This window comes from Anopheles stephensi, chromosome 3 (genome assembly GCF_013141755.1).
Source record: "Anopheles stephensi strain Indian chromosome 3, UCI_ANSTEP_V1.0, whole genome shotgun sequence".
NCBI classification, from domain to species: Eukaryota; Metazoa; Arthropoda; class Insecta; order Diptera; family Culicidae; genus Anopheles; species Anopheles stephensi.
In genome coordinates, this window is record NC_050203.1 from 73,479,108 (window position 1) to 73,498,294 (window position 19,187).

Consider the following 19,187-nt stretch of genomic DNA (forward strand, 5'->3'; position numbering starts at 1 on the left):
CAAACCATCCCATCCTTCCCGATTCAGAAGCAAATAAGAAGCACCCAAAAAGAGCGCCACGAATCTTTGAGGGAACCAACGTGTACTTAAGCTCCGTTTATGTACTATTCATCTCTCTCTCTCTCTCTCTCTCTGTTTCTCCTTCTCGCTGTCTGATTTCAGTCCCATTTTGTTGAAGGCTCGATAGGACTTGTCTTCCATAATACGACAAGGTGTGCTTTGTCGCACTAGCTTCCCCCTCTAATGGGACAAATAATGGGACCCAGGGATGAGTCTAGACTTGAGGCGGTCTGTGTTGGGGAATAACTCTGGACATGACTGTTGAAACCTAGAAGATGAGGCCTGGAAGACAAGATTCCTCATTTTAGATGATGGGAGCCTTGTCTGACGCTTCGATTCTGAAGTCCCAGGTCGATGAAGCTTTGGATGACGGGGGTCCTTTCGACAGCTACATCTCCTGGCAGATCCTCGTCCCTTTGAGGGTGAACTCCTTTACACTAGGAGCTCACAGGGAAGATAGCCATCTTGAACGATGAGATCCCTAGACAAAAAGAGAACCCTTAGATGGCGGGGACCTCCTGCCCTACCGCTCACTCTGCCCACTCTCCATCCTTCCCCCCCCCCCCCCCCCACTTTCTACTGGCAAACAGTAGTGATGCACAGACGCATTTTCGATTTATTGTTCTATTGTTCGTTTTTGGTAGTGAAGAAGTGAACGAGTCATCTGTGTTTTGTGCAAGAAATGATGTGCAATTTTATTATTATTTTTTTTTGTTTTCGTTCGGATCAATATGCTGGTCGGCTTTAAAGCCTGTTTTTAGTTTTGTTCTACTTTTTTTTTTAGTTTATACTTTAGGCTCCTTTTTTTTTTTTTTATTCATAAAGAACGGCCTGGCCGTATTGCTTACTTTAGGCTCCTTATATGATAGGTATTTTGACACTGACACAAAAGGCGGGTTATACTACTTGAATTCCAACACACTGTTCCAACAATCAAAATGGTGCATTTTTTTGTTTGTGTGTGTGTGTATGTGTGTGTGTGCGTATGGTAAATTATTTCATTTCTACGTTATAGGCGATAAAGAAGAATATTTTTTTATACACATATGTATGCTTTTTGGTATATTCCAGTCAACTAACTAGATGGAACATGTGTGAGAAGAAAGGAAGAAAGATGATAAAAAAAAAACAAACGCAAGAAAAACAACTGGAAAAGAATGGCTTTAATTAATTGGAATTTAAATAGACGAAGAAAAAAAGGGGATAGCGAAAATAGCTGGCATTTAACCAGAAACCACGCAACGCAACTTGGTTCTGTGGCAACACTGTATACCACACAGGGGGACACAGAAGGCATCAAACGCATTGTTAAATGTCCATCACTTTTTTAAGCAGGTTAGCACAACCGCAATCACATTTATAAGAGACTGCTATCAAACCCCCCCCCCCCCCCCCATGAACAAACGCAAAAAACGAAGAAAAAAAAGAATCGAAAATGTGTATGTGTGCATGTTTGTGTTAATAAGTGTATGAAAATGTAAATGGATGGTGTTTAGGTAACAACAACAACAAAAAAAAAGAAGGAAGAAACAAAACAAAATATCATCTATTTGTGGATATTGTAATACTGCATGATGATGTGGCGCCTAACAAGAAACAAAAAGAAGAAAAACACTATTAGCAAAAGAAAATGAGAACAAAAAAAAAACAAAACAGTGTGTAAATGAAAAGGAAGGAAAAGAAAGAGTCCAAAATTAGTTATCGTTTCGGTTTTAGTTTTTTTTTGGTTAAGAAAACACAAAAATTGTAAATATTAAACAAAAAATGCGCGCATAATTTTTCCTTTTCCGGGAGGGTATGATTTTCATGATATGGCATTGTTTCTGCGAAACGGCTGGCTAAAGAGAAAAAATAGGGAAAAAGCTACAAAGAAAAATCCTTCAAAATTTTAAAGAACTGCTGCTGCTAATGCTAATATACTACCACAACACTATACCGCAACTACTACTACACCCGCCACCAACGGCTCTATACGCGGGACAGGATGAGATCAGGTTTCTACTTACGACGGTGATGAGGATGATTTGAGCACCCCTGCTATTATAGGAGCGTTCGACACGCACACACACACACACGTGCAGCAAAAAGGACTGGCTAGGGTTGCGCTAGGGGATAGGTAGAGCAATGCACTGCTACCGCTACTAGATCGGGGGTTTTTAGAGGGTATTTAGAACGAATTGATTATAGCAAAGCTTGTTAATTGGACCTGTGAGAGGAGAGAGAACGTGAGCGAGCGAGAGAACCGTCTTGTTAAAGTTTGTTTACGTTGAGTGTGCAATGAATTGAAGGAGTGTGGCGCGCGCGCTCCTGCGTGTGTGTGTGTGTGTAAGTGCAAAAAGGGATTGTATGCAATTTGTTAGCACGGGTGGGGGAAGGGACACGAACAATATTCGCTAGCGGAAGAAGGATAGTTGAATGCATTAGATAAGCAACTTGAAGCAAGAATGATCGTGACAACAATTGACAAGGCACGTGCTTCCAGGGACGATGGGTCGTGGCGGTCGGAGAGGAAGGGGCGGGGTGGCCGCGTACTACAAGCAGGCGCTGAAACGCGGATTAATTTGATTTGATTGATCATTTTTAATATGCATATTTTTATCTCAACTTTTTTTTTTAGCAGTATGTACTACCTACCACCACTACTACTACAACTACAACCCAACCCAACTATCAATTGCAATCCTGAGTTTTTTTTTCGTTTTTTTTTTAGTACTATTTTAAAACTATTTAACTTTTTTACTTTACCGTGCGTGGGGTAGGAAAATAATATGAAAACAAAAGAAAACACAACAACAAAAGGAAACGAAACAAGCACGCTTTTGATGATGTGGTAACGGGAAAGGAAGAAACGAATGTAGGCAATATACGAATAGGAAAAAAAATTAAATTGAATGAATGTAACCACTAATGTTGCGCCGAAGTGAATGAAAGCTCTCATCCGCCCTCCGATAGGAAGGGGTGAGTATGTTGGGTCATTGTGGGGGAGCAGATGGTTTGTACAAAGTGAATTTTTGTTTGATTGTTTTTTTTGCGCGAAAGAGAGAGAGCGAGTGCGACATTGTGAATGTCCTTTTTTGTGGGTGGGATTGTGATTGTGAACAAAAAAAAAACGAAAGAAGGAAATGATTATCCGCAGAAGAAGGGTTATAGAGGAACACGGGATTTAGGGTGTAAGGCAACACAACACAAAACGGATGTGGGGCTTTGAGCAAACAAAAAACAAAACAAAAAAAAAACATGCGCAGCCGACCGGTGTTTGCTTATGTGCTGTAGGTAAAATCAAATTCGAACCGAAGCTGGACAACCGGACAACCACCAGAGGACACGTTATCGCACTGCAGCCAACTATATATTACTATTACTACTACCAAGCTACAAGCGCAATGTGTGTAATGTGTAACAATTACTACCGAGAGACGGAACGAGGGATGAAGAGGAACGACAAACACGCATAAAGAAAAAAAGGTGAAGTAAATACTACACAGAAACACACACACACATACACCCAAAAAATATAAACCCATACAAAACAAACAAAACAATGTAAACATAAGGTGGGGAAAATGGATAAACGGCAAGGAAGGAAGGAAGCGGACGGGGGAAAACTGGAAGAAAATGGATGAAAATACAAAAAGATGATTATATGTTGAAAGTGGACATTAAGTATATATATATACATATAAATGAAGAAAAAAAAACGAAGCAAAACAAAATTATCTTAATATATACATATATATATATACACGTACATACATACATAAAACAATATTTAATTTAACAGAAATATATTTTATGTAAAAAATCCTAACAACGCATGTAGTTTTTGGCACGCGGGGGCTGGTCCAGAGGACCAGAGATTCCGAAAAAGGGATGGCGGGTTGTAGACATTGCGATGGCCGTGGATTTTTCAGACCAATTCCGGGTTAACTTTGAAGGATATGAATTTAATTGATTTATTTATAGGATCTTTTTGTGATCATTTGGATGACCAGAGGGGTGGTCCGGTCTTCACACGGCAGGGCCGGGGTTCAAATCCCATCCAGAATGCCTCCCCCTCCCCGTCTGTAAGGCTGACTACTTTACTACGGGTAAAATTAAGTCACCGAAAGCCAGAAATGGCAGGCTGAGACCTATCGAGGTTGTAGTGCCAAGGAAGAAGAAGAAGAAGAAGGATTCGGATCACAATGTTTGAACACTTCATTGCACATCATTTCCCGCCACGATCAACTTATTCGGATGGTGAGGTACTTGCTGGTCACTGAGCATAACCGATACGGGTTCTTCTGGATAAGGAGCAGAGCAGCAAGGGTAGAATTCTCTGATCGTAAATTGCAGTGGACGATTGCAAATCGGGGCTTAAATCCTGGGGTTCAAATATGCTAGGGAGCTAAAAACAAAGGTCCTTGCGATAATGAGCTTTCATGAGCAGGACATTGGCATCTAGCAGTTCCAGCCAAAGACTGACAGGATCACCTTTAGACTCTAACTCTAACTGCACCAGACATTTTACTTTGTTTATCTTTAGGGCTTTCAAGGGAAGATAATCGCCGAGGCTTCGTAAAAGTAGCGGTTTTTATTCGACCACCATTTTTTAAATGGTCCTAGGCTAAACTATTTAACAGAAGCCTCTTTTTGTTTAAAATAAAAACAGCAGTATTTTTTAATCCGAGGGATATATCGTTGGAAAAATCAGGAAGGAATCTGAAGAATTCCGTAATAGGAATGCTGGAGATTCTCCTACAGCCGGGAAGACTCTCAATGCTCATTGTTCCAAGAATCGCGGGAGAATGACTGGATGCATTTTTTTAATTTCGTTTTTTTTATAGAGGCTTTGGGTCTCAACTATTGCGAGTATGGCTTAACTATTGAGACTATGGCTCGTGTTATGGTAAAGCTATTGCGCTATTAATTTAAATCTCCTTCAGTACAGGTTGTTGATGCGTAGAATGTGCGGATGAGTCGGTTTTGCTGTCGCTTGTCCGGTGATAGTATGATAGCGAGATCGGTATCTAGTTGGCAGGTGACTCGGTGTGTAGTGTGTATCCATGGCAATCGGTAAGGATGTGACGGACGGTAAAGTTGACGCCACAGCTGCTGCCAAGTGGTGGACTGGACCTGTCGAGAAGGTAGGAATATGTCACGCGGGTGTGACCGATGCGAAGCCGGGAAAGGGATGTGGCTGGGAATCGGGTTCGTCTCAAGGAGCTGTGTTGTGCTTGGTGGGACGGAGTTGTGTGGAGCGGTCTAGGTTGTGCCAGGTGGTGTTCCATTGTTGAGCGACTATTGCGTTAGTGAAGCAGTTGGCTGGAAGGCTTTCGATACATTGAGACCTTAACTTTGGTAAGGAAACAGTCAGAGTCCCTAAAATGCTAGTTTAAGGTCCAGTTGTCACAAATACTTGTTTTATTCAATATATGGCATTATAAGGCTAAAATGACTTGTCTTTTTGACCAACTTTAATTCTGGAAAGGATGTCTAGGTAAGTGAGTCAACAGTAAACGTGCTCGACACTGAGGGCTATTACTCTTGATGGCTTGCCAAGTTATTGTAAAGACCTTCATTAGTTCACAAACATATTACTCCAGCACGCGGGCAACATCTGCTTCACATCAAACACTAGCACTTCACATCACATCACACCGATTTGTATATCGATTGTTTGAAAAGAAACACATTTTTTTGCATTACTTCCAAAGTGCAATTGCTCTCCGTGTACACCGCTTTTGCAATGCACATCTGGCATCGTTGCATCCCAATCGGTGAGTGCATTTTGGCGCGCTAAAAATAATTATCCACTCTTGCACAGCTGAGTTGATTTTTTTTCTTCTCCCATTTGACAGTTACCGTTGCACCGAAGTAAGCCACGACGATCGTCAACGAGCGCGGTTGCCAACGCCAACCAGCCTACTCTTCCACCAGCCCTGCGGTGTCTTGCCTTCGGCCCGCGAGGGGGTAAAAGGTTCGTGAATTTAGCAGATCCATTTCATCAGCGTTCTGCGTGCAGGAAGAACTAGTTCAGCTAGATTGTTTGCTAGACTGCAGGATTCAGGTAAGCGAAACCGATTCGTCTGCACTGGTGTTGTTGGGCAGGAAGCGTGATAAGCTCCGTGGTGAACTTTATAAAACCATGTGCGTGAAATCAGTTAGTGAAGCGCTTAGGTGTGCGCCATTAATGGATTGCATAATTTTTTGCACGCTCGGAAAATCGAACGGACGCCTTTGAACGAATCTAATCTTAACGAGAGATTTCCTCCGCCCGTTTCGTTCCAGAGTCAAGAACCACCAGTTCAACACCATGGGTCACCATCCAGAACCGCCGGTCATGATCTCGGACAAGCTGCCGGAATCGTTACGTAAGAAGATGATTACGTTCCAGGCGAAGAACGAGCTGCCCGTCTTCCTCAAGGGTGGACCGGCCGACCGTGCCCTGTTCGGCATTACCGTGGCGCTGTGCGGTGTCGGTCTGCTGGGCATCTTCAAGATGGTGTACGATCTCGGATTCGCCAAGAAGAAGGCCTAAGGCACACACACACACACACACACCGTTGTGATACTAGTGGTTGGTTGGACCGTGGAGGACAGTGATGGAAACCCGAGTAACATAAAATTTGTGGTTTTATTCCCAAAATGTACAAAACATTATTCATTCGCATCGTAAAATTATCTTCTCTCTCGCTCTGTCCCTCTGGTTGCGCCGTTGCTATGTTACGATTTTCCCGTTCGTAATACAGCCTCCTGGATTTTCCCGCTACCACAGTAGTTTTATCCTAATTCGGTTAAAGACTAACAACGCCGTCGTTAAGGTCAGTCTCGGTCCACACATCCGAGCCGCGGTGGCTCTACTTTTCCACATTGCTCGAATGAAGCTTCTCGATCGAGAAGGACAGCTGTTCCAGCTTGTGCACCAGCTTCTTCATATTGCTTTGCGCTTGCAGCTCGTTGTCGGTGTTCGGATTATTGCTGCCACCGGTAAATGCTTCTGTGCCGAGGTCAAAGTGTAGTTTGGCCAAACTTTCCTGCTGCTCGCGGATGCTCGTCATCTGCTCCATCGTACAGCCGGAACCTAAAAGTCGATGAGAAAGTTTGAATAAATGAAATCGTTTCTTCCGGATCTTTGCACCAAACTTACCGAAAGCTTTCAGCTTGCCGGAATGGAAATCCTCCAGCAATCCTAGTAGCGCTCGCTCCATGTGCCGCACGTCGGGTACCTCTGATATAAAAGAATGGTGCTTTAGTGGACGGGATGAGAAATTGTGCGATTTTGCATTGAGCGTTATGGAGCTGCCCGAGGCAGACGACACAGGATTCACACTCGGTGGGTGGCGCAGTTTGGTAGCACCGCTTCCGCCGCCACCACCACCACCACCACCGCTACCGGCACCCCCAACACCGCTGCTAGTTGCCGAGGGCAACGAGTCCGGCGGTTTCGGGCGTTGGTACTGTGGTGGCGGAGATTGGAGCTGGCGCGGTACGCTGCCGGCATGCGGAACGGTCACCGACGGTGGTGCGGCGATCGGCCCGTCCGGGAGATTGCTACTAGTGCTGGAAGAGGAGGCTGTGCCAACCGCGGTGGCAGTGGTGATGGTGTTTGTGTTGGTATTGGTGGTAGTAGTGGTGATCGGAATACCACCGGTCGGTGTGAGCTCTGGCGGGGATGACCGTAACCAGCAAGCCACACACGGATTACACGGACGAGCAAAACGGAAACGGACGGACGGGCGCACGAGGGGACGGGTGGTGGTAGAGGTAGGGGAAACCGATATTCGAACCAAAACGGGAGCAATAAAATTATATGAAAAGGAAGAAGAGAGAGAGAGAGAGAAGAAAAACAAAACAAAAACAAGAATAAAAATCAAGCAGGTAACGTACTAAAGAAAAAAAAGAAAAGAAACACAACTAAATTCACATGGAACAAAAAGCAAACAACAAGAGCATATGCAAACACCCCCTACCAGGAGCCTAATCGATAATGCACAGCGTGTGTATGAGTGTGTGCGTGTGTGCGTGTGTACAAGCGCAGCATTGTTTGCTAGGATTGATTTACATTTCGAAAGATCCGGACGGACGATGGGGGGGAACGTACCTCGTTGGATTTTCTTCGCCTTCGGCTTTGTATCCTGCGCTTTGCGTTCGTTAACGTAGTTGACTTTTGCGGCCAGCGGTGCATCGTTCGCGAGCCCTTTCCCGAGGGAGTAGCTGGTAGAGTTTTGGCTTCGGCTAGTTTCGCCGCTGGAAAACAGCTACAACGGAACATGGAACAAACCAATCAAGGACACCAGCGGATAGATTAAAACAGTTGACGAGCGATTCAGCCAGTGCTGATAAGCGGAAGGCAGGCAGTACGCGCGCGAGCATGACGCACCTTGTTGCTCAGAACGGGTGAGATGGGCGTCTGTACGGATTTGGCCTGCCCGCTCGAGGAAAGGTTCGTGATGGTGTTCTGATCGTCCTCCTCATCGTTCGACACTAGCTTCTGGCGTTCGACGGCCGCATCGTCACACTCCATCGCTCTGGACTGGAAAGCCCTCCTAGCCCTTGTCTTTGTCCTCCTGGTCGACGTCGTCGTTGTGGTGTGGTTGCGTTTGGGTGGAGTTAGAACTTTACCGCTTTCGGTGCTTCACACTCGCGCACGCTCACACACTCCCAACCTCCTGGCGCCCGGGCGGAAGTAACGCTTAGTGGCGCATTTTTCACTAAATCACAGATGGAGACAAATTGCTCCTGCTCACTTGTGAAGCAGCACCAAAACAATCGCGACTTTCGCTTTCGTGGTTTTGATTGGTCCTTTTTTTTTGCTAATCCCTGTTTTATTTACCATCAAACAGCTGTCAAACGCGAATGTCAGCGGGCAGTGTTGCCAGACTGACTGCTGGTTTCGGATTTTAATTGAAACGACTGATTGTTTGTTGTTGGTTAAAATGTTTTTATTGTCCAATTTATGCATTTTTGTAGGTAAAATGAATTTCTATATCTTTTTATTTAAAAGGCTAAAGGAATCTCAACACACGAACAGCTCAGCTTGATATTCTGTATTCCTGTTAAGTTTATTTGTTGTACGGGTTTAGTGGAAAAATACTTTAGTAGTTAGGCTCGCAGCCTCAGAAAGTAAACGGATCTTGTTGGCTGTGATCACCTCTAAGACCGGTCCGCACTTTTTTTAACCTAGTCGTAATTGTAATCTCTGGCTTACGCACGCTACAACTAACATGATATCACACTTGCACATTTGCTTTCACCGTTTTCCACCTGTTCGGTTTTTGTGTATTACTGTTCCTCTCTCTAAACGGGTAATGTGCTAGAAACGGAACTTCGGAACATGCTGCCGAAGAATTTCACCCCACTCATACCGCCCGGAATGGCGGCCAGTATCATCCACAGCAGCGTAATGATCTGGGCGACGGCAAACAGTACCGTCAGGGCGGTACTTTGTGCAACCATGGCGAAGTAGAGTGTGGCGGTCAGGCAGCAGGTGTAGCTGATCGACATTGCGACCCGTTCGCGGGAGAACATCTGTCGGAACATTGCACCGAAGCCGCTCAGGAATGAAAAGCTACAAAACGGAACGAATGGTTTTGATTACACACATGCTTTAGTTGCATTGGGCGACTTACCTCATGATGAAAAAGACACTGCCAAGTGTGTACAGGAGAGCAAACTTTCTCGCCTTCAGTATCAGCACGGGTATGTAGAAGGTGGACACGATCATGCAGAAAATGCCAAGACCCATGCATGTGACGAATCCTACTATCCGCTGGATACGAGACTGAAACACAAGGGAGGGAATAGGATCACAGTCCGGAATGCACTCACTGGCCGGGTAGAATCCGATCCTTACCAGCTTTGGGCAACAAGTGTCCTGCGTATCCTTTAGCCAACTGTTTGCCTCCGGTTCCTGGTTGCGGCCGAACAGCTTTCCAACCAGGTCGGGCGTAGGCAGGGATGGCATTTTGGGCATCTCTATCTTAAAGTTTTTCTTCTGATTTTCCTGCAACAGCAGGTACTCGTCGAGATCACGCTTCAGGTCGGCCATTCTGCTGGTGTCCGGGGTCGAAACGGAACGAATTTTCCTCCCAAAACAATCGTTCTGCGGGCAGCACCGACGACGTTGCACGACACGTATGTTTTGACGTCAACAACATCAACAAAGGTGAAGGACCATATACACACCGAGTGGGGTTTCCGGGGGCTGCGGAGATGTTGTTTATGTTATTCTACGGTCAACCAAATTTGTGTAAAGAGCTTGAAGAAATGATTAAAATAAGAGAAAATTAAAATTAGTCTGGCAAATTAGGCTTATAAAACAAAACAAAAATGCTGTTTACAGAATAATCGTGTGTGAATGGGCCTTTACCGTTCAATTCAAGGCGAGCTGTCAAATGAACTGTCAAATTTCCGAAACTGCAACAAATCGTTATAATTTAAAGAAAATCACCCTAAATCTTATATTAAGGCATTTATAAAGTACTTCTCATTACAATTTAAAAGACCAGTCCATAAAAACTACACCCATAGCAACAAAATCTCATCGAAAAAGCCTTCCATATGGTCAAACCCAAGTAGATCCGGTAGTATAAACGGCTTTTGTTATGGCGAATAGTTTGTTGTGATTATTCATCGCACACACACCCACCCACAAACATCACAGTTTCGCAAAAATTGTGGTGGAAAATAGTGGTCCGATAGTTAGGAGGGCCGGGCAAATCAATCGGCCGTGTCCAATAGAACGGAACAAACCAGCAGAGTTTTGTTCGAGTTCCGTGTCTGTAAAGACCTATGTAATCGTCAGCGCGATAGGACCGAACGGAAAGTGTTATTGAATAGGTTCGAGATCGTGCTGTGATTGTGCCTGCGGTTGTTCGCTGTGTGACCTGTTGGCAGAAGCCTTTATTGTTTGCACTTGCAATAAACAATCGATACAACTTTCACGTACAGCAAGAACGAAAAAAAGAAGGTAAGTTGCGAGTGTCCTCATTCCCATGGGACAGTTTTCTTGCCTAAAGTACGTGTGAATTTGTGTGTTAATTGCTGACCAGTAGCAAACGGGGCGTTTAGATAGTTATTGTACGCGGTAATGCATGTGGGTCGTCGGTTTGACTCACCCGCATTCTCTTTGTTCGTTCCGTTTCGTTCCAGATCGATCAGATTGCGTAGCCTGATCGGGGTGGACTTCAGAGTATGCCTCGCCAGTACGACGAAGATGAAGCGCGCCGTCCCATCCTGCAGCCGGACACGGACACGGACGAGCCGACGGCTGCGGTCGGCGGTTCGCTGGCCCGCCTAGCTGGCCGCACGAGCGATGACGACGAGCTGACCGAGCGGCTGACCGGGTGCGGTGCGAGCGCGTGCTGTAACCCGTCCTCGTTTCTGCATCGCTTCCAGGCCCTTATCTTGATGTGTCTGGTCGGTTTCGGTAAGCGTTGCAATTTTACGCCCGTAATTTTTTGCTCTCCGACCCCGATTCTTCACAGCTGACGCGGTACGCTACGCGATTACGCGCACCGTATGTACGCGTTGCCCGCCGCACAGTAGATAAGGGCCTGTCAAAACTAACGCGCAAGACGCGGGAATGTGTGTCGAGCAGAGGATCTCGTGCAGAAGCCGAGGCGCCCAAACCTTTGCTCTTTCCCATTCATTAACGCATCATCCCTTGCTCTTCGTCGGTAGGTTCGTACTTCTGTTACGATAATCCGGGCGCACTGCAAGATACGTTCAAATCGGATCTGAATCTCACCACCACCCAGTTCGTGATGCTGTACTCGATCTACTCGTGGCCCAACGTGATCCTCTGCTTCATCGGTGGCTTCTTGATGGATCGCGTGTTTGGCATCCGGCTCGGTACGATCATCTACATGTTTATTCTACTGATTGGGCAGCTGATCTTCGCGATGGGCGCCACTATCAATCTGTTCTGGCTTATGATCGTCGGACGGTTCATGTTTGGGTAGGATCAGGTTTGGGTGCATCAACCCCGAAAAATGCAACCACTTTTTTTGTGCGCCCTGCATCTCTCACTCTCTTTATCGCGCTTACCATTACAGCATTGGAGCGGAATCGCTCGCAGTGGCGCAGAACAGCTACGCGGTGCTGTGGTTCAAGGGCAAGGAGCTGAACATGGTGTTTGGGTTGCAGCTTTCGTTTGCCCGCGTCGGCAGCACGGTTAACTTCCTCGTCATGGTGCCGATCTACAAATACGTGAAGAGCCTTGGCTATCAGGGCCACATGTGTACGGGCGTGGTGCTGCTGCTTGCCACACTGACCTGCGTCATGTCGATGATCTGTGCCCTCATTCTGGGCTGGATGGATCGCCGGGCGGCCCGCATTCTGAAGCGCAACGATGCGGCCCCCGGTGGCGAAGTGGCCAAACTGTCCGATGTGCGTACGTTCAAGGTTTCGTTCTGGATGGTGACGGTAATCTGTGTCGCGTACTACGTGGCCATCTTTCCATTCATCGCCCTCGGGAAGGTGTTTTTTATGCGCAAGTTTGATTTCTCGTCGGAAGATGCTAACACGGTCAACTCGATCGTGTACATTATTGCTGCGGTGGCGAGCCCACTGTTTGGGCTGCTGGTCGACCGTACCGGGCGCAATGTGCTGTGGGTGTTTGTGTCCGTGCTGGTGACGATCGTCGCACACGGAATGCTTGCCTTTAGCTATCTGAATCCGTACATCGGTATGATTACGATGGGCTTGGCGTACTCGATGCTGGCCTCCAGCTTGTGGCCGCTGGTGGCGCTGATTGTGCCGGAGTATCAGCTCGGAACGGCGTACGGCATGTAAGTGTGGTGTGGAATTTCCTCCCTTTTTTGGGTTGTGTATTGACCGCTTGGTTTCTGTCCCAACAGCTGCCAATCGGTGCAAAACCTCGGACTGGCCGTAATCTCGATGATATCGGGCATGATCGTCGACAAGGGTGGATACTTTATGCTTGAAATCTTCTTCATCGGATGGCTTATCGGTAAGAATGATCTCCAATGGAAACAAAGCTGATCCAAACTGAAAATGCTTGTTTATATTCGTTTTACAGTTTCCCTACTGGCCACCATCGTTATCTGGTTGTATGACGCAAGCAATGACGGTCTGCTTAACATGAGCCCAGCTGCACGCTCGCTTTATGCTAGCAAAACGTACGATAAATAACCTTGCCATGCGCTAGATAATGCATTCACACTGGCTTTATGTTTATGCTTTACAGCTTGCAGCACATGTCCGGTGGTCAGGGATCGTCCGGCGACATGACGGATAGCCAGCAGGAGCGTGATCGACGCAGCAACGATCCGGAAGCGATCCGTAACCGGTACTTGAACCGCGTGCTCGACGGTACACCGACCCAAAGCGACACGGAACCGTTGTTCGAGTGAGCAGAGGAGAAAGCCAGGGTTGTTGGGCAGGGGAAAGGCTCTTCCTTAGCATGAAAATTCGCCCTCTGCAGAGAGGCTCATTCCGGTTTTTTCGATGGAGGCTGTGTTGTTTGCATGTGGCGTGTAGTGTCCCATGAATGTTTATTCGTCGTCTACGTGTGTGTGTGTGAATGTGTGTAAGACTATTCTTATTGTTTTTAGATGTACTTTATGATGGTTATTTTAACAATATTGATGAGAAAGCGCAGAGAGAAGGTTAGTCAATGGAAAAGTATTAACCACGGAGAAAAAGGAAAACCCCTGCAGGCGAGTAGAAACCAACTCCCGTTCAAAATCCCATCCATCTTCTATGTACCCCTTTCGTGGGACACTTTCTTTCCAACCAGTTAGATTGTTTACCGCCACAAATAGTGCCAACGATGCCAAAAAGAAAAAAAAGAAAGATAAAAAGAGGACTGTCTTTACAAATAGCTGAACAGGTCGATGTTTGCATTTCACTGTTGGATGTTATCTATATACAAAACTAGGGGAGGTTTATTGCGTTGCGCAGTGTCCAACGATTATCGCCCAACAGTAAACGAAAGTGCACAAAGGTGTACACCGCAGGTAATAGTGCTGTAGAACGTATTGTTGTAGGTGGTTAATATTTGGTATCGATACGATGCTGTTATTTTACAAACAAACAAACAAAAAAACATACCTAAACATATCTCACAACCCGGAAGTGTGCAGGCTTCCGGGTTTCTTCTACTGATGGAACACTGTTTGTATAGCGATAAAAGGGGAAGCAAAAAAGCGAACCCATAAACTAAACATGTTCGAATATATACACAAAAGTATGGTAATATTTGTTGAGTGATTCGTTTTTTTAAATCTATTTTTAAAAGAAACGGAAGATTTTGGAAGAAAGTTCTACTGTTGGTTCAAAAGTCGCTCGTTCGGTGTTGGCGAGCTTCCATTACATTCCGCTAGATGGCGCTGCTTGAAATATTTAACACGCGTTACATTTCCAATGGCGTTACATGTGCGTTACGCACGAGTAAAAACCGTTACAAATTTGAAATTCCTTTTCAAAATAATGAATCAGAACCTCGCGCGTTTAGTATTTTAACTACGCACTGCAAAAGCAAATTATTGCAAATTTAAAGCGAATTATTAACAATAAGTGATTTATTGAAAGTATGAAAATATTTAAGGAATTTACAAACGACACCAAGAGCACGTGCGCTAACGATTTCACCCGCCCATTTTCAACAATGTTGAGGTAGGCCGTTCACGCTCCAACTCGCCGAGATCTTCTTAACGCGGAACGACTTTAATGGAAGGTAAAGCAAGGTAATGAACGTCAGCCAGTTGCCCGTTAGCATAATTTACACCCTCCCCACTTCTTCACTTCCCACATTTGGGGAAACGTCAACTCCATTGAAAAACCTCATGAAATCTTATGATCGACGTTTTTGTGTGGCCCTGGGTTGTGCTGGTTCGTCCCTTTTCGGTGTTCAGTTCACTTTCATTCATCAAAAAAGCTGGCAAAAGGGAAAGGGGAAAGGGAGCGATTGCGATGCATAAACTGCGCGTGCACTGTCACACACCACTGTCACGCGAGTGATTCCAAGCAGGGAGTTTGTTCCCTAAACTAAAAATAGGCAATGGAACCTGCCAACTTCGCCCCCCCCCTCCATTTCACCCTCAAAAAGAATTGCGCCGCCGGGTGAATAAGCCGCACTTTGTTAGAATTGCACTCGTTGTTCCATGCATTCGGCACTTCCTAGGAGATGGCTGCCTGCTGATGCCGGGCTGACTCTGTGACGGTGTGCGAAAAATGAATTCTATTATTAATCATTTCTTTTGGTCGCAAACTATTGCATCCCGGGAGATGTGGGTGGGGTGGGCGCAGAGGGGGGTGGGGGATGGTGGGTGGGGAAAATGATAGAAAGGGTTTGATTCATTCAATCAGGAGTAACAGCTGAACCGTTGGAGGAGGACCCGGGCTGACGAAAGTCAACCCAGCATGCGAGAAAGGATGCGCGTTGAAATCTATTTTTAATCGAATTAGAAACATTTATCTGACGTGTGGTTGTGTGTGTGTTTCGATTCGGGCAGCGGTCCGGGAGACCTATCTTTGTGTGGTGCCATGACAACATGCTGCTGCTCCACGGGGCTGCCATCGGGGGTTTGACAATATATTAATCACTTCCTGTACGTGGGAAGGGGCTATCGTCACCAATATTCAAATCGCGCATTTTTGCTATTCCAACCCCCGAGCTGCACTGAATGAAAACTATTCAATATAGAAAGGATTTGTCGGGGGGGGGGGGAAAAAACCCTCACGAAAGGCTTAAAAAAATCCGAAAGATTGCAGTACGCGCACAAAAAACACGCGCCCGAATGTATGCAATGTGCTGCCTTTAATCACCTTCTTTGCGGTGCTTCTTTTGCTTAAGTACAGCGAAGCGCGAATCAAAAGTGTCGATAAGAGGCAAAACTGTTTGCATTGGCAGGATTTGCACTGGTAAACGGAGTAGTTGAGAAAAAAAACCGGGAACATAAAAAAAAGGAAATAATTTCCCATTCCGTGTAGAAATCCGTCCCAATATCCGGCACTTCGGCAGACGTTAATATTGCATGATCAAGATGAAGTACAAATGTGTGGTTTTCGTGTGAGTGTTTTTTTTTTGTCGACTTTTCCATTCCCGGACGTAGTACCTTTGGAATGCATTTCTCCAGGGAATTCGATAGTTTCTTCCCTGCAAGCGTGTGTGGTTATTTTTTTTTTGTGGAAGGTTTAGCGAATGAATAAAATAATAACCCTGAAGAACTTTGCCAAGCAAAGCATTAGTTTTCATGAGCGTGTGTGTGCGTATTGTATGCAGAAGTCGTATGTGCACAATTCAATACATTACATCTTGGGGTTTCCGGAAAAGCTCCCAGGACTGCAATAGCTGCTCGAAAAGAAATAATGGAAAGAAGCACCAAAAGTGAGTGCTCTCCCTATTTATTGCGGCCCTGCTGCCACCGGGATGCATCTCGCACATGTCCCTGGGACGTGGCCGTGGGTAACGACATCAATTGTGTGTGTAGCCACCAGCCGGCAGTTGTATGGGACGTGAAAGAACAACCAACCACGCCCCAAAACATCTACATGCTCAGAGGATGCCGTGTGTACTTCCCAACTTGTACTGCACTGACAGCTTGTTTGGGAGGGGTCTTGAAGGGAGGGACGGGTAAAGGGACAACCACCTTCCAGAACACACGCATCAGCAGCGTGCAGCAGCCTGCACGTGGAAGGGAAAATCAATAACATTTACTCCGAAACCCTGAAAGGAACTGGATTTCGCCCTCACGGAATCACGGTCGGCAAACACGGCTGGCAACACTGCCACACGCCATAGTGATGGGGGGAATGCACTCGCGCGGGATGCGGACGCGGGAAAAACGCGCGCATTGAGACAACATTGTCTAAACAGCGTCGGCCAGGAGGCAAGCGGTGCGCCTGGTGCGCTCAACAGGCGCACAGACACTGGTCTCCACTGTATGTGTGACCGGTTCCTCGGCAGTCCTGTGGCATTGTGTGCCCCTAGTGCTGAGGATTGCTGCTGCTGCTGCTGCTACTCTCCATTTTCCCGGAAATCAAATGACTCCAAAGCGAGAAAGAGATGGAGCGAGAGAGAAAGGGGTGAGGGAAAGGAGGGGGAAAGAGGGAGAAGTAGGAGGAGGAGGAGGGTTGATTATCGTGGCATTCATGTGCTTTGGGATTCGCTCTCCAATACAAGCAGCAGCAGCAGCAGCAACAAGCAACAACAAGCACAAAGCACAACGCTGAACGCTGAATAAAAGGGAATTATTGATTTTGTGTGTGTATGTGTGTGTATGTGTTTTTCCAACAGTCGCCCATCACCACCTTCATCGCTTACTGCGATCCTCTCACTCTTGTAGCTCTCTCTCTCACACACACTCTAGCGCTCTAGCGTCCTTTTCTCCTATGGTTGCTGTTCGATTCTGAACTGAAAGTCTCGCTAGGACTCACGCCATGATTCGGATTCAGTCTCGGGTTTTGTGCATTCATCAGCTTCTCAAGGGTGGAGGTGAAGGAAAGCGGCCGGATGCTGCCCCCGTCCTCTACGCTAGTCCCTCCCGACCTCCCTCCCGAGAATCGAGAGCAACGAGATGATGTTTGGCGAGGATAAAAGGTTATTCCATTCCAGTTGTGGAGACGTTGTGCCATTGGAGTGGAACCAACTGAAGGGTAGGAAGGGCGCGAGTGTAGAAAAAGAGGGATGAAGGGGTGGGTTGAAAAACTTGAGCTACACCAACAGCAACTCTACCCCCGGGACGCTACCACTACTGCTACTACCGTATTCCGGGGGTCCCTTGTATACACATTGAATTGTAATGAAAATAAACGCTCCGATGTTATTTCTCTTTTCCGGGCCAGTTTCCCTCCCTCCCCCAGTTTTCCGCAGCTTCCACCCTCTCTGGTTCTCTTGTGTGTGCGTGTTTTCCCGGTTTTGTTCGTGTGCGCTAGAGTTGTGGTGCCGTGTCCAGGATCCAGGAGCCGACAACGGCTCGCACTACAACGACCGGCGGATGCTGGTTGGTCCGTGTCCTTCGAACCACGGTGCAGCAGTGGGATTGGGTGGTGTGTTTATGGTACAACGATGCTGTTGTGTGGCTATCCCGGGTGCACCGGATCCGACTTGCCCGAACAAAACACCAGAGAAAAGGAGCAGGATTGTGTGCGATGCTGCCGATGCCTGTTATCCTCGCTCGCTGCCTCTGTTGTATGTGCCGAGTTCGCTTTTGTGCAGCTCACGGCCAACATAAAGAGAGAGCGAGAGAGCGAGAGAGAGTGAGCTAGGGAATATAAGAATGGGGAGGTCGCGCGATACACACTCCGGCACTATGGCTGCTGCACACAAAGCCATTTTCCCAGTTTTTCTTGATCCAACAACCTCCCTGCCGAGGTGTGCCGGGGTTTGAGTAGACGATGGTATTGCTGCCGACGACGACAACACGCGCATACAAGCAAGCGCACCGGAATAAAGGGCCTTGGAAAGCTGGGTGGCTGGCGTGGAAGAGCCTGCTCACTGTACAATGCATCTGGCTGACTCGCTTGCCTCCGATCGTGGCCCCGTCGAGCTTTTCGCCCGCCTTTTGTTCGTGTTTGTGTGTGTGTGTGTGGGATGGCTGTTGTGTGTATTTGCTTTTTTATTCTTTTAGAGGGATCGTTGCATTTTCGGGATGCTTTCCGAGCGCAGACACATAGCAGTGGAAACGCTGACAGTGTGCCCTACGAGCGGAAAAAGATAATGAACGGCAAAAGCTCATTTTCGCTGTTGAATGCAGTTTTCGGTGCGATGGTGCTTGTTTCCTGTTGGCTTTTTTTTGGGGTGGATATCAATGAAGCCCCGCTATTTGTTCGATTTTAATTGTTGTTTCCTTTTTTTTGTTTTTTGTTGAGCAGCAATTTGTTGTTAGTGAAGGGTAACTTTTTCCATTAAAATTGGATGCTTGACAATTGGAAGGAAATAAAAGCAATTTTAGGATGCTTTTACATGGCAGGATGTTTGAATCAGGCTTGGTAAAATGTCACTTTTGACAGCTAGTAGCAGTATCCGGAGGTGTTGACAGTAGGAAGGTAACGCTTTGTAACGCTTTGCTTTTTTTATTGGTTAGGAACACTTTGCTTATATATGGAATTTACTTTCATATTTATAAATGCAAAATATAAACAAGCGTTGAAAAAATCTGCTAAATCAGACGAATCTT

The 19,187-nt window shown here is 46.4% G+C and overlaps 4 protein-coding genes across 5 annotated transcripts; 2 read left to right on the top strand and 2 right to left on the bottom strand.

The window, feature by feature from the left end:
* The first annotated feature begins 5,905 nt into the window (after nt 1-5,905).
* LOC118510687 (cytochrome c oxidase subunit 7A1, mitochondrial) lies at nt 5,906-6,702 on the top strand. Of its 2 annotated transcripts, none has more exons than XM_036052854.1 (2): nt 5,906-6,109; nt 6,331-6,702. In XM_036052854.1, the coding sequence occupies exon 2, from the start codon at nt 6,356-6,358 to the stop codon at nt 6,578-6,580; it is 225 nt and encodes a 74-aa protein (XP_035908747.1). In that variant the 5' UTR covers nt 5,906-6,109; nt 6,331-6,355; the 3' UTR covers nt 6,581-6,702. The 2 variants fall into 2 exon arrangements, with proteins under 2 accessions (XP_035908747.1, XP_035908748.1); XM_036052855.1 differs by having other exon boundaries at nt 5,931-6,189.
* LOC118510685 (WW domain-containing adapter protein with coiled-coil) lies at nt 6,658-8,860 on the bottom strand. Its single transcript, XM_036052851.1, has 4 exons — nt 8,423-8,860; nt 8,144-8,300; nt 7,190-7,705; nt 6,658-7,123 (listed from the first exon to the last, which is right to left on the bottom strand). The coding sequence occupies exons 1-4, from the start codon at nt 8,564-8,566 to the stop codon at nt 6,900-6,902; spliced, it is 1,041 nt and encodes a 346-aa protein (XP_035908744.1). The 5' UTR covers nt 8,567-8,860; the 3' UTR covers nt 6,658-6,899.
* Nucleotides 8,861-9,083: 223 nt separating this feature from the next.
* On the bottom strand, nt 9,084-10,351 carry LOC118510686 (vesicle transport protein SFT2C). The gene is made up of 3 exons (XM_036052853.1): nt 9,896-10,351; nt 9,672-9,823; nt 9,084-9,610 (listed from the first exon to the last, which is right to left on the bottom strand). Exons 1-3 carry the CDS (start codon nt 10,088-10,090, stop codon nt 9,340-9,342), a joined length of 618 nt encoding a protein of 205 aa, XP_035908746.1. The 5' UTR covers nt 10,091-10,351; the 3' UTR covers nt 9,084-9,339.
* A 315-nt stretch (nt 10,352-10,666) lies between these two features.
* Nucleotides 10,667-14,265, top strand: LOC118510684 (major facilitator superfamily domain-containing protein 1-like). Its single transcript, XM_036052850.1, has 7 exons — nt 10,667-11,011; nt 11,194-11,470; nt 11,725-12,001; nt 12,099-12,833; nt 12,903-13,015; nt 13,085-13,184; nt 13,253-14,265. The coding sequence occupies exons 2-7, from the start codon at nt 11,236-11,238 to the stop codon at nt 13,416-13,418; spliced, it is 1,626 nt and encodes a 541-aa protein (XP_035908743.1). The 5' UTR covers nt 10,667-11,011; nt 11,194-11,235; the 3' UTR covers nt 13,419-14,265.
* Nucleotides 14,266-19,187: the final 4,922 nt, after the last annotated feature.

Coding starts and splice junctions, on each gene's coding strand:
- LOC118510685 (XM_036052851.1), bottom strand. CDS start 8,566: ATGGAGTGTGACGATGCGGCCGTCGAACGCCAGAAGCTAGTGTCGAAC. Junction 7,706..8,143: donor GGCGAAGAAAATCCAACGAG/GTACGTTCCCCC, acceptor CATCCCCGCCAG/AGCTCACACCGACCGGTGGT. Junction 7,124..7,189: donor CGGCAAGCTGAAAGCTTTCG/GTAAGTTTGGTG, acceptor ATCGACTTTTAG/GTTCCGGCTGTACGATGGAG.
- LOC118510687 (XM_036052854.1), top strand. CDS start 6,356: ATGGGTCACCATCCAGAACCGCCGGTCATGATCTCGGACAAGCTGCCG.
- LOC118510686 (XM_036052853.1), bottom strand. CDS start 10,090: ATGGCCGACCTGAAGCGTGATCTCGACGAGTACCTGCTGTTGCAGGAA. Junction 9,824..9,895: donor ACACTTGTTGCCCAAAGCTG/GTAAGGATCGGA, acceptor CTTGTGTTTCAG/TCTCGTATCCAGCGGATAGT. Junction 9,611..9,671: donor AGTGTCTTTTTCATCATGAG/GTAAGTCGCCCA, acceptor TCCGTTTTGTAG/CTTTTCATTCCTGAGCGGCT.
- LOC118510684 (XM_036052850.1), top strand. CDS start 11,236: ATGCCTCGCCAGTACGACGAAGATGAAGCGCGCCGTCCCATCCTGCAG. Junction 13,016..13,084: donor CTTCATCGGATGGCTTATCG/GTAAGAATGATC, acceptor TTCGTTTTACAG/TTTCCCTACTGGCCACCATC. Junction 13,185..13,252: donor TCGCTTTATGCTAGCAAAAC/GTACGATAAATA, acceptor TATGCTTTACAG/CTTGCAGCACATGTCCGGTG.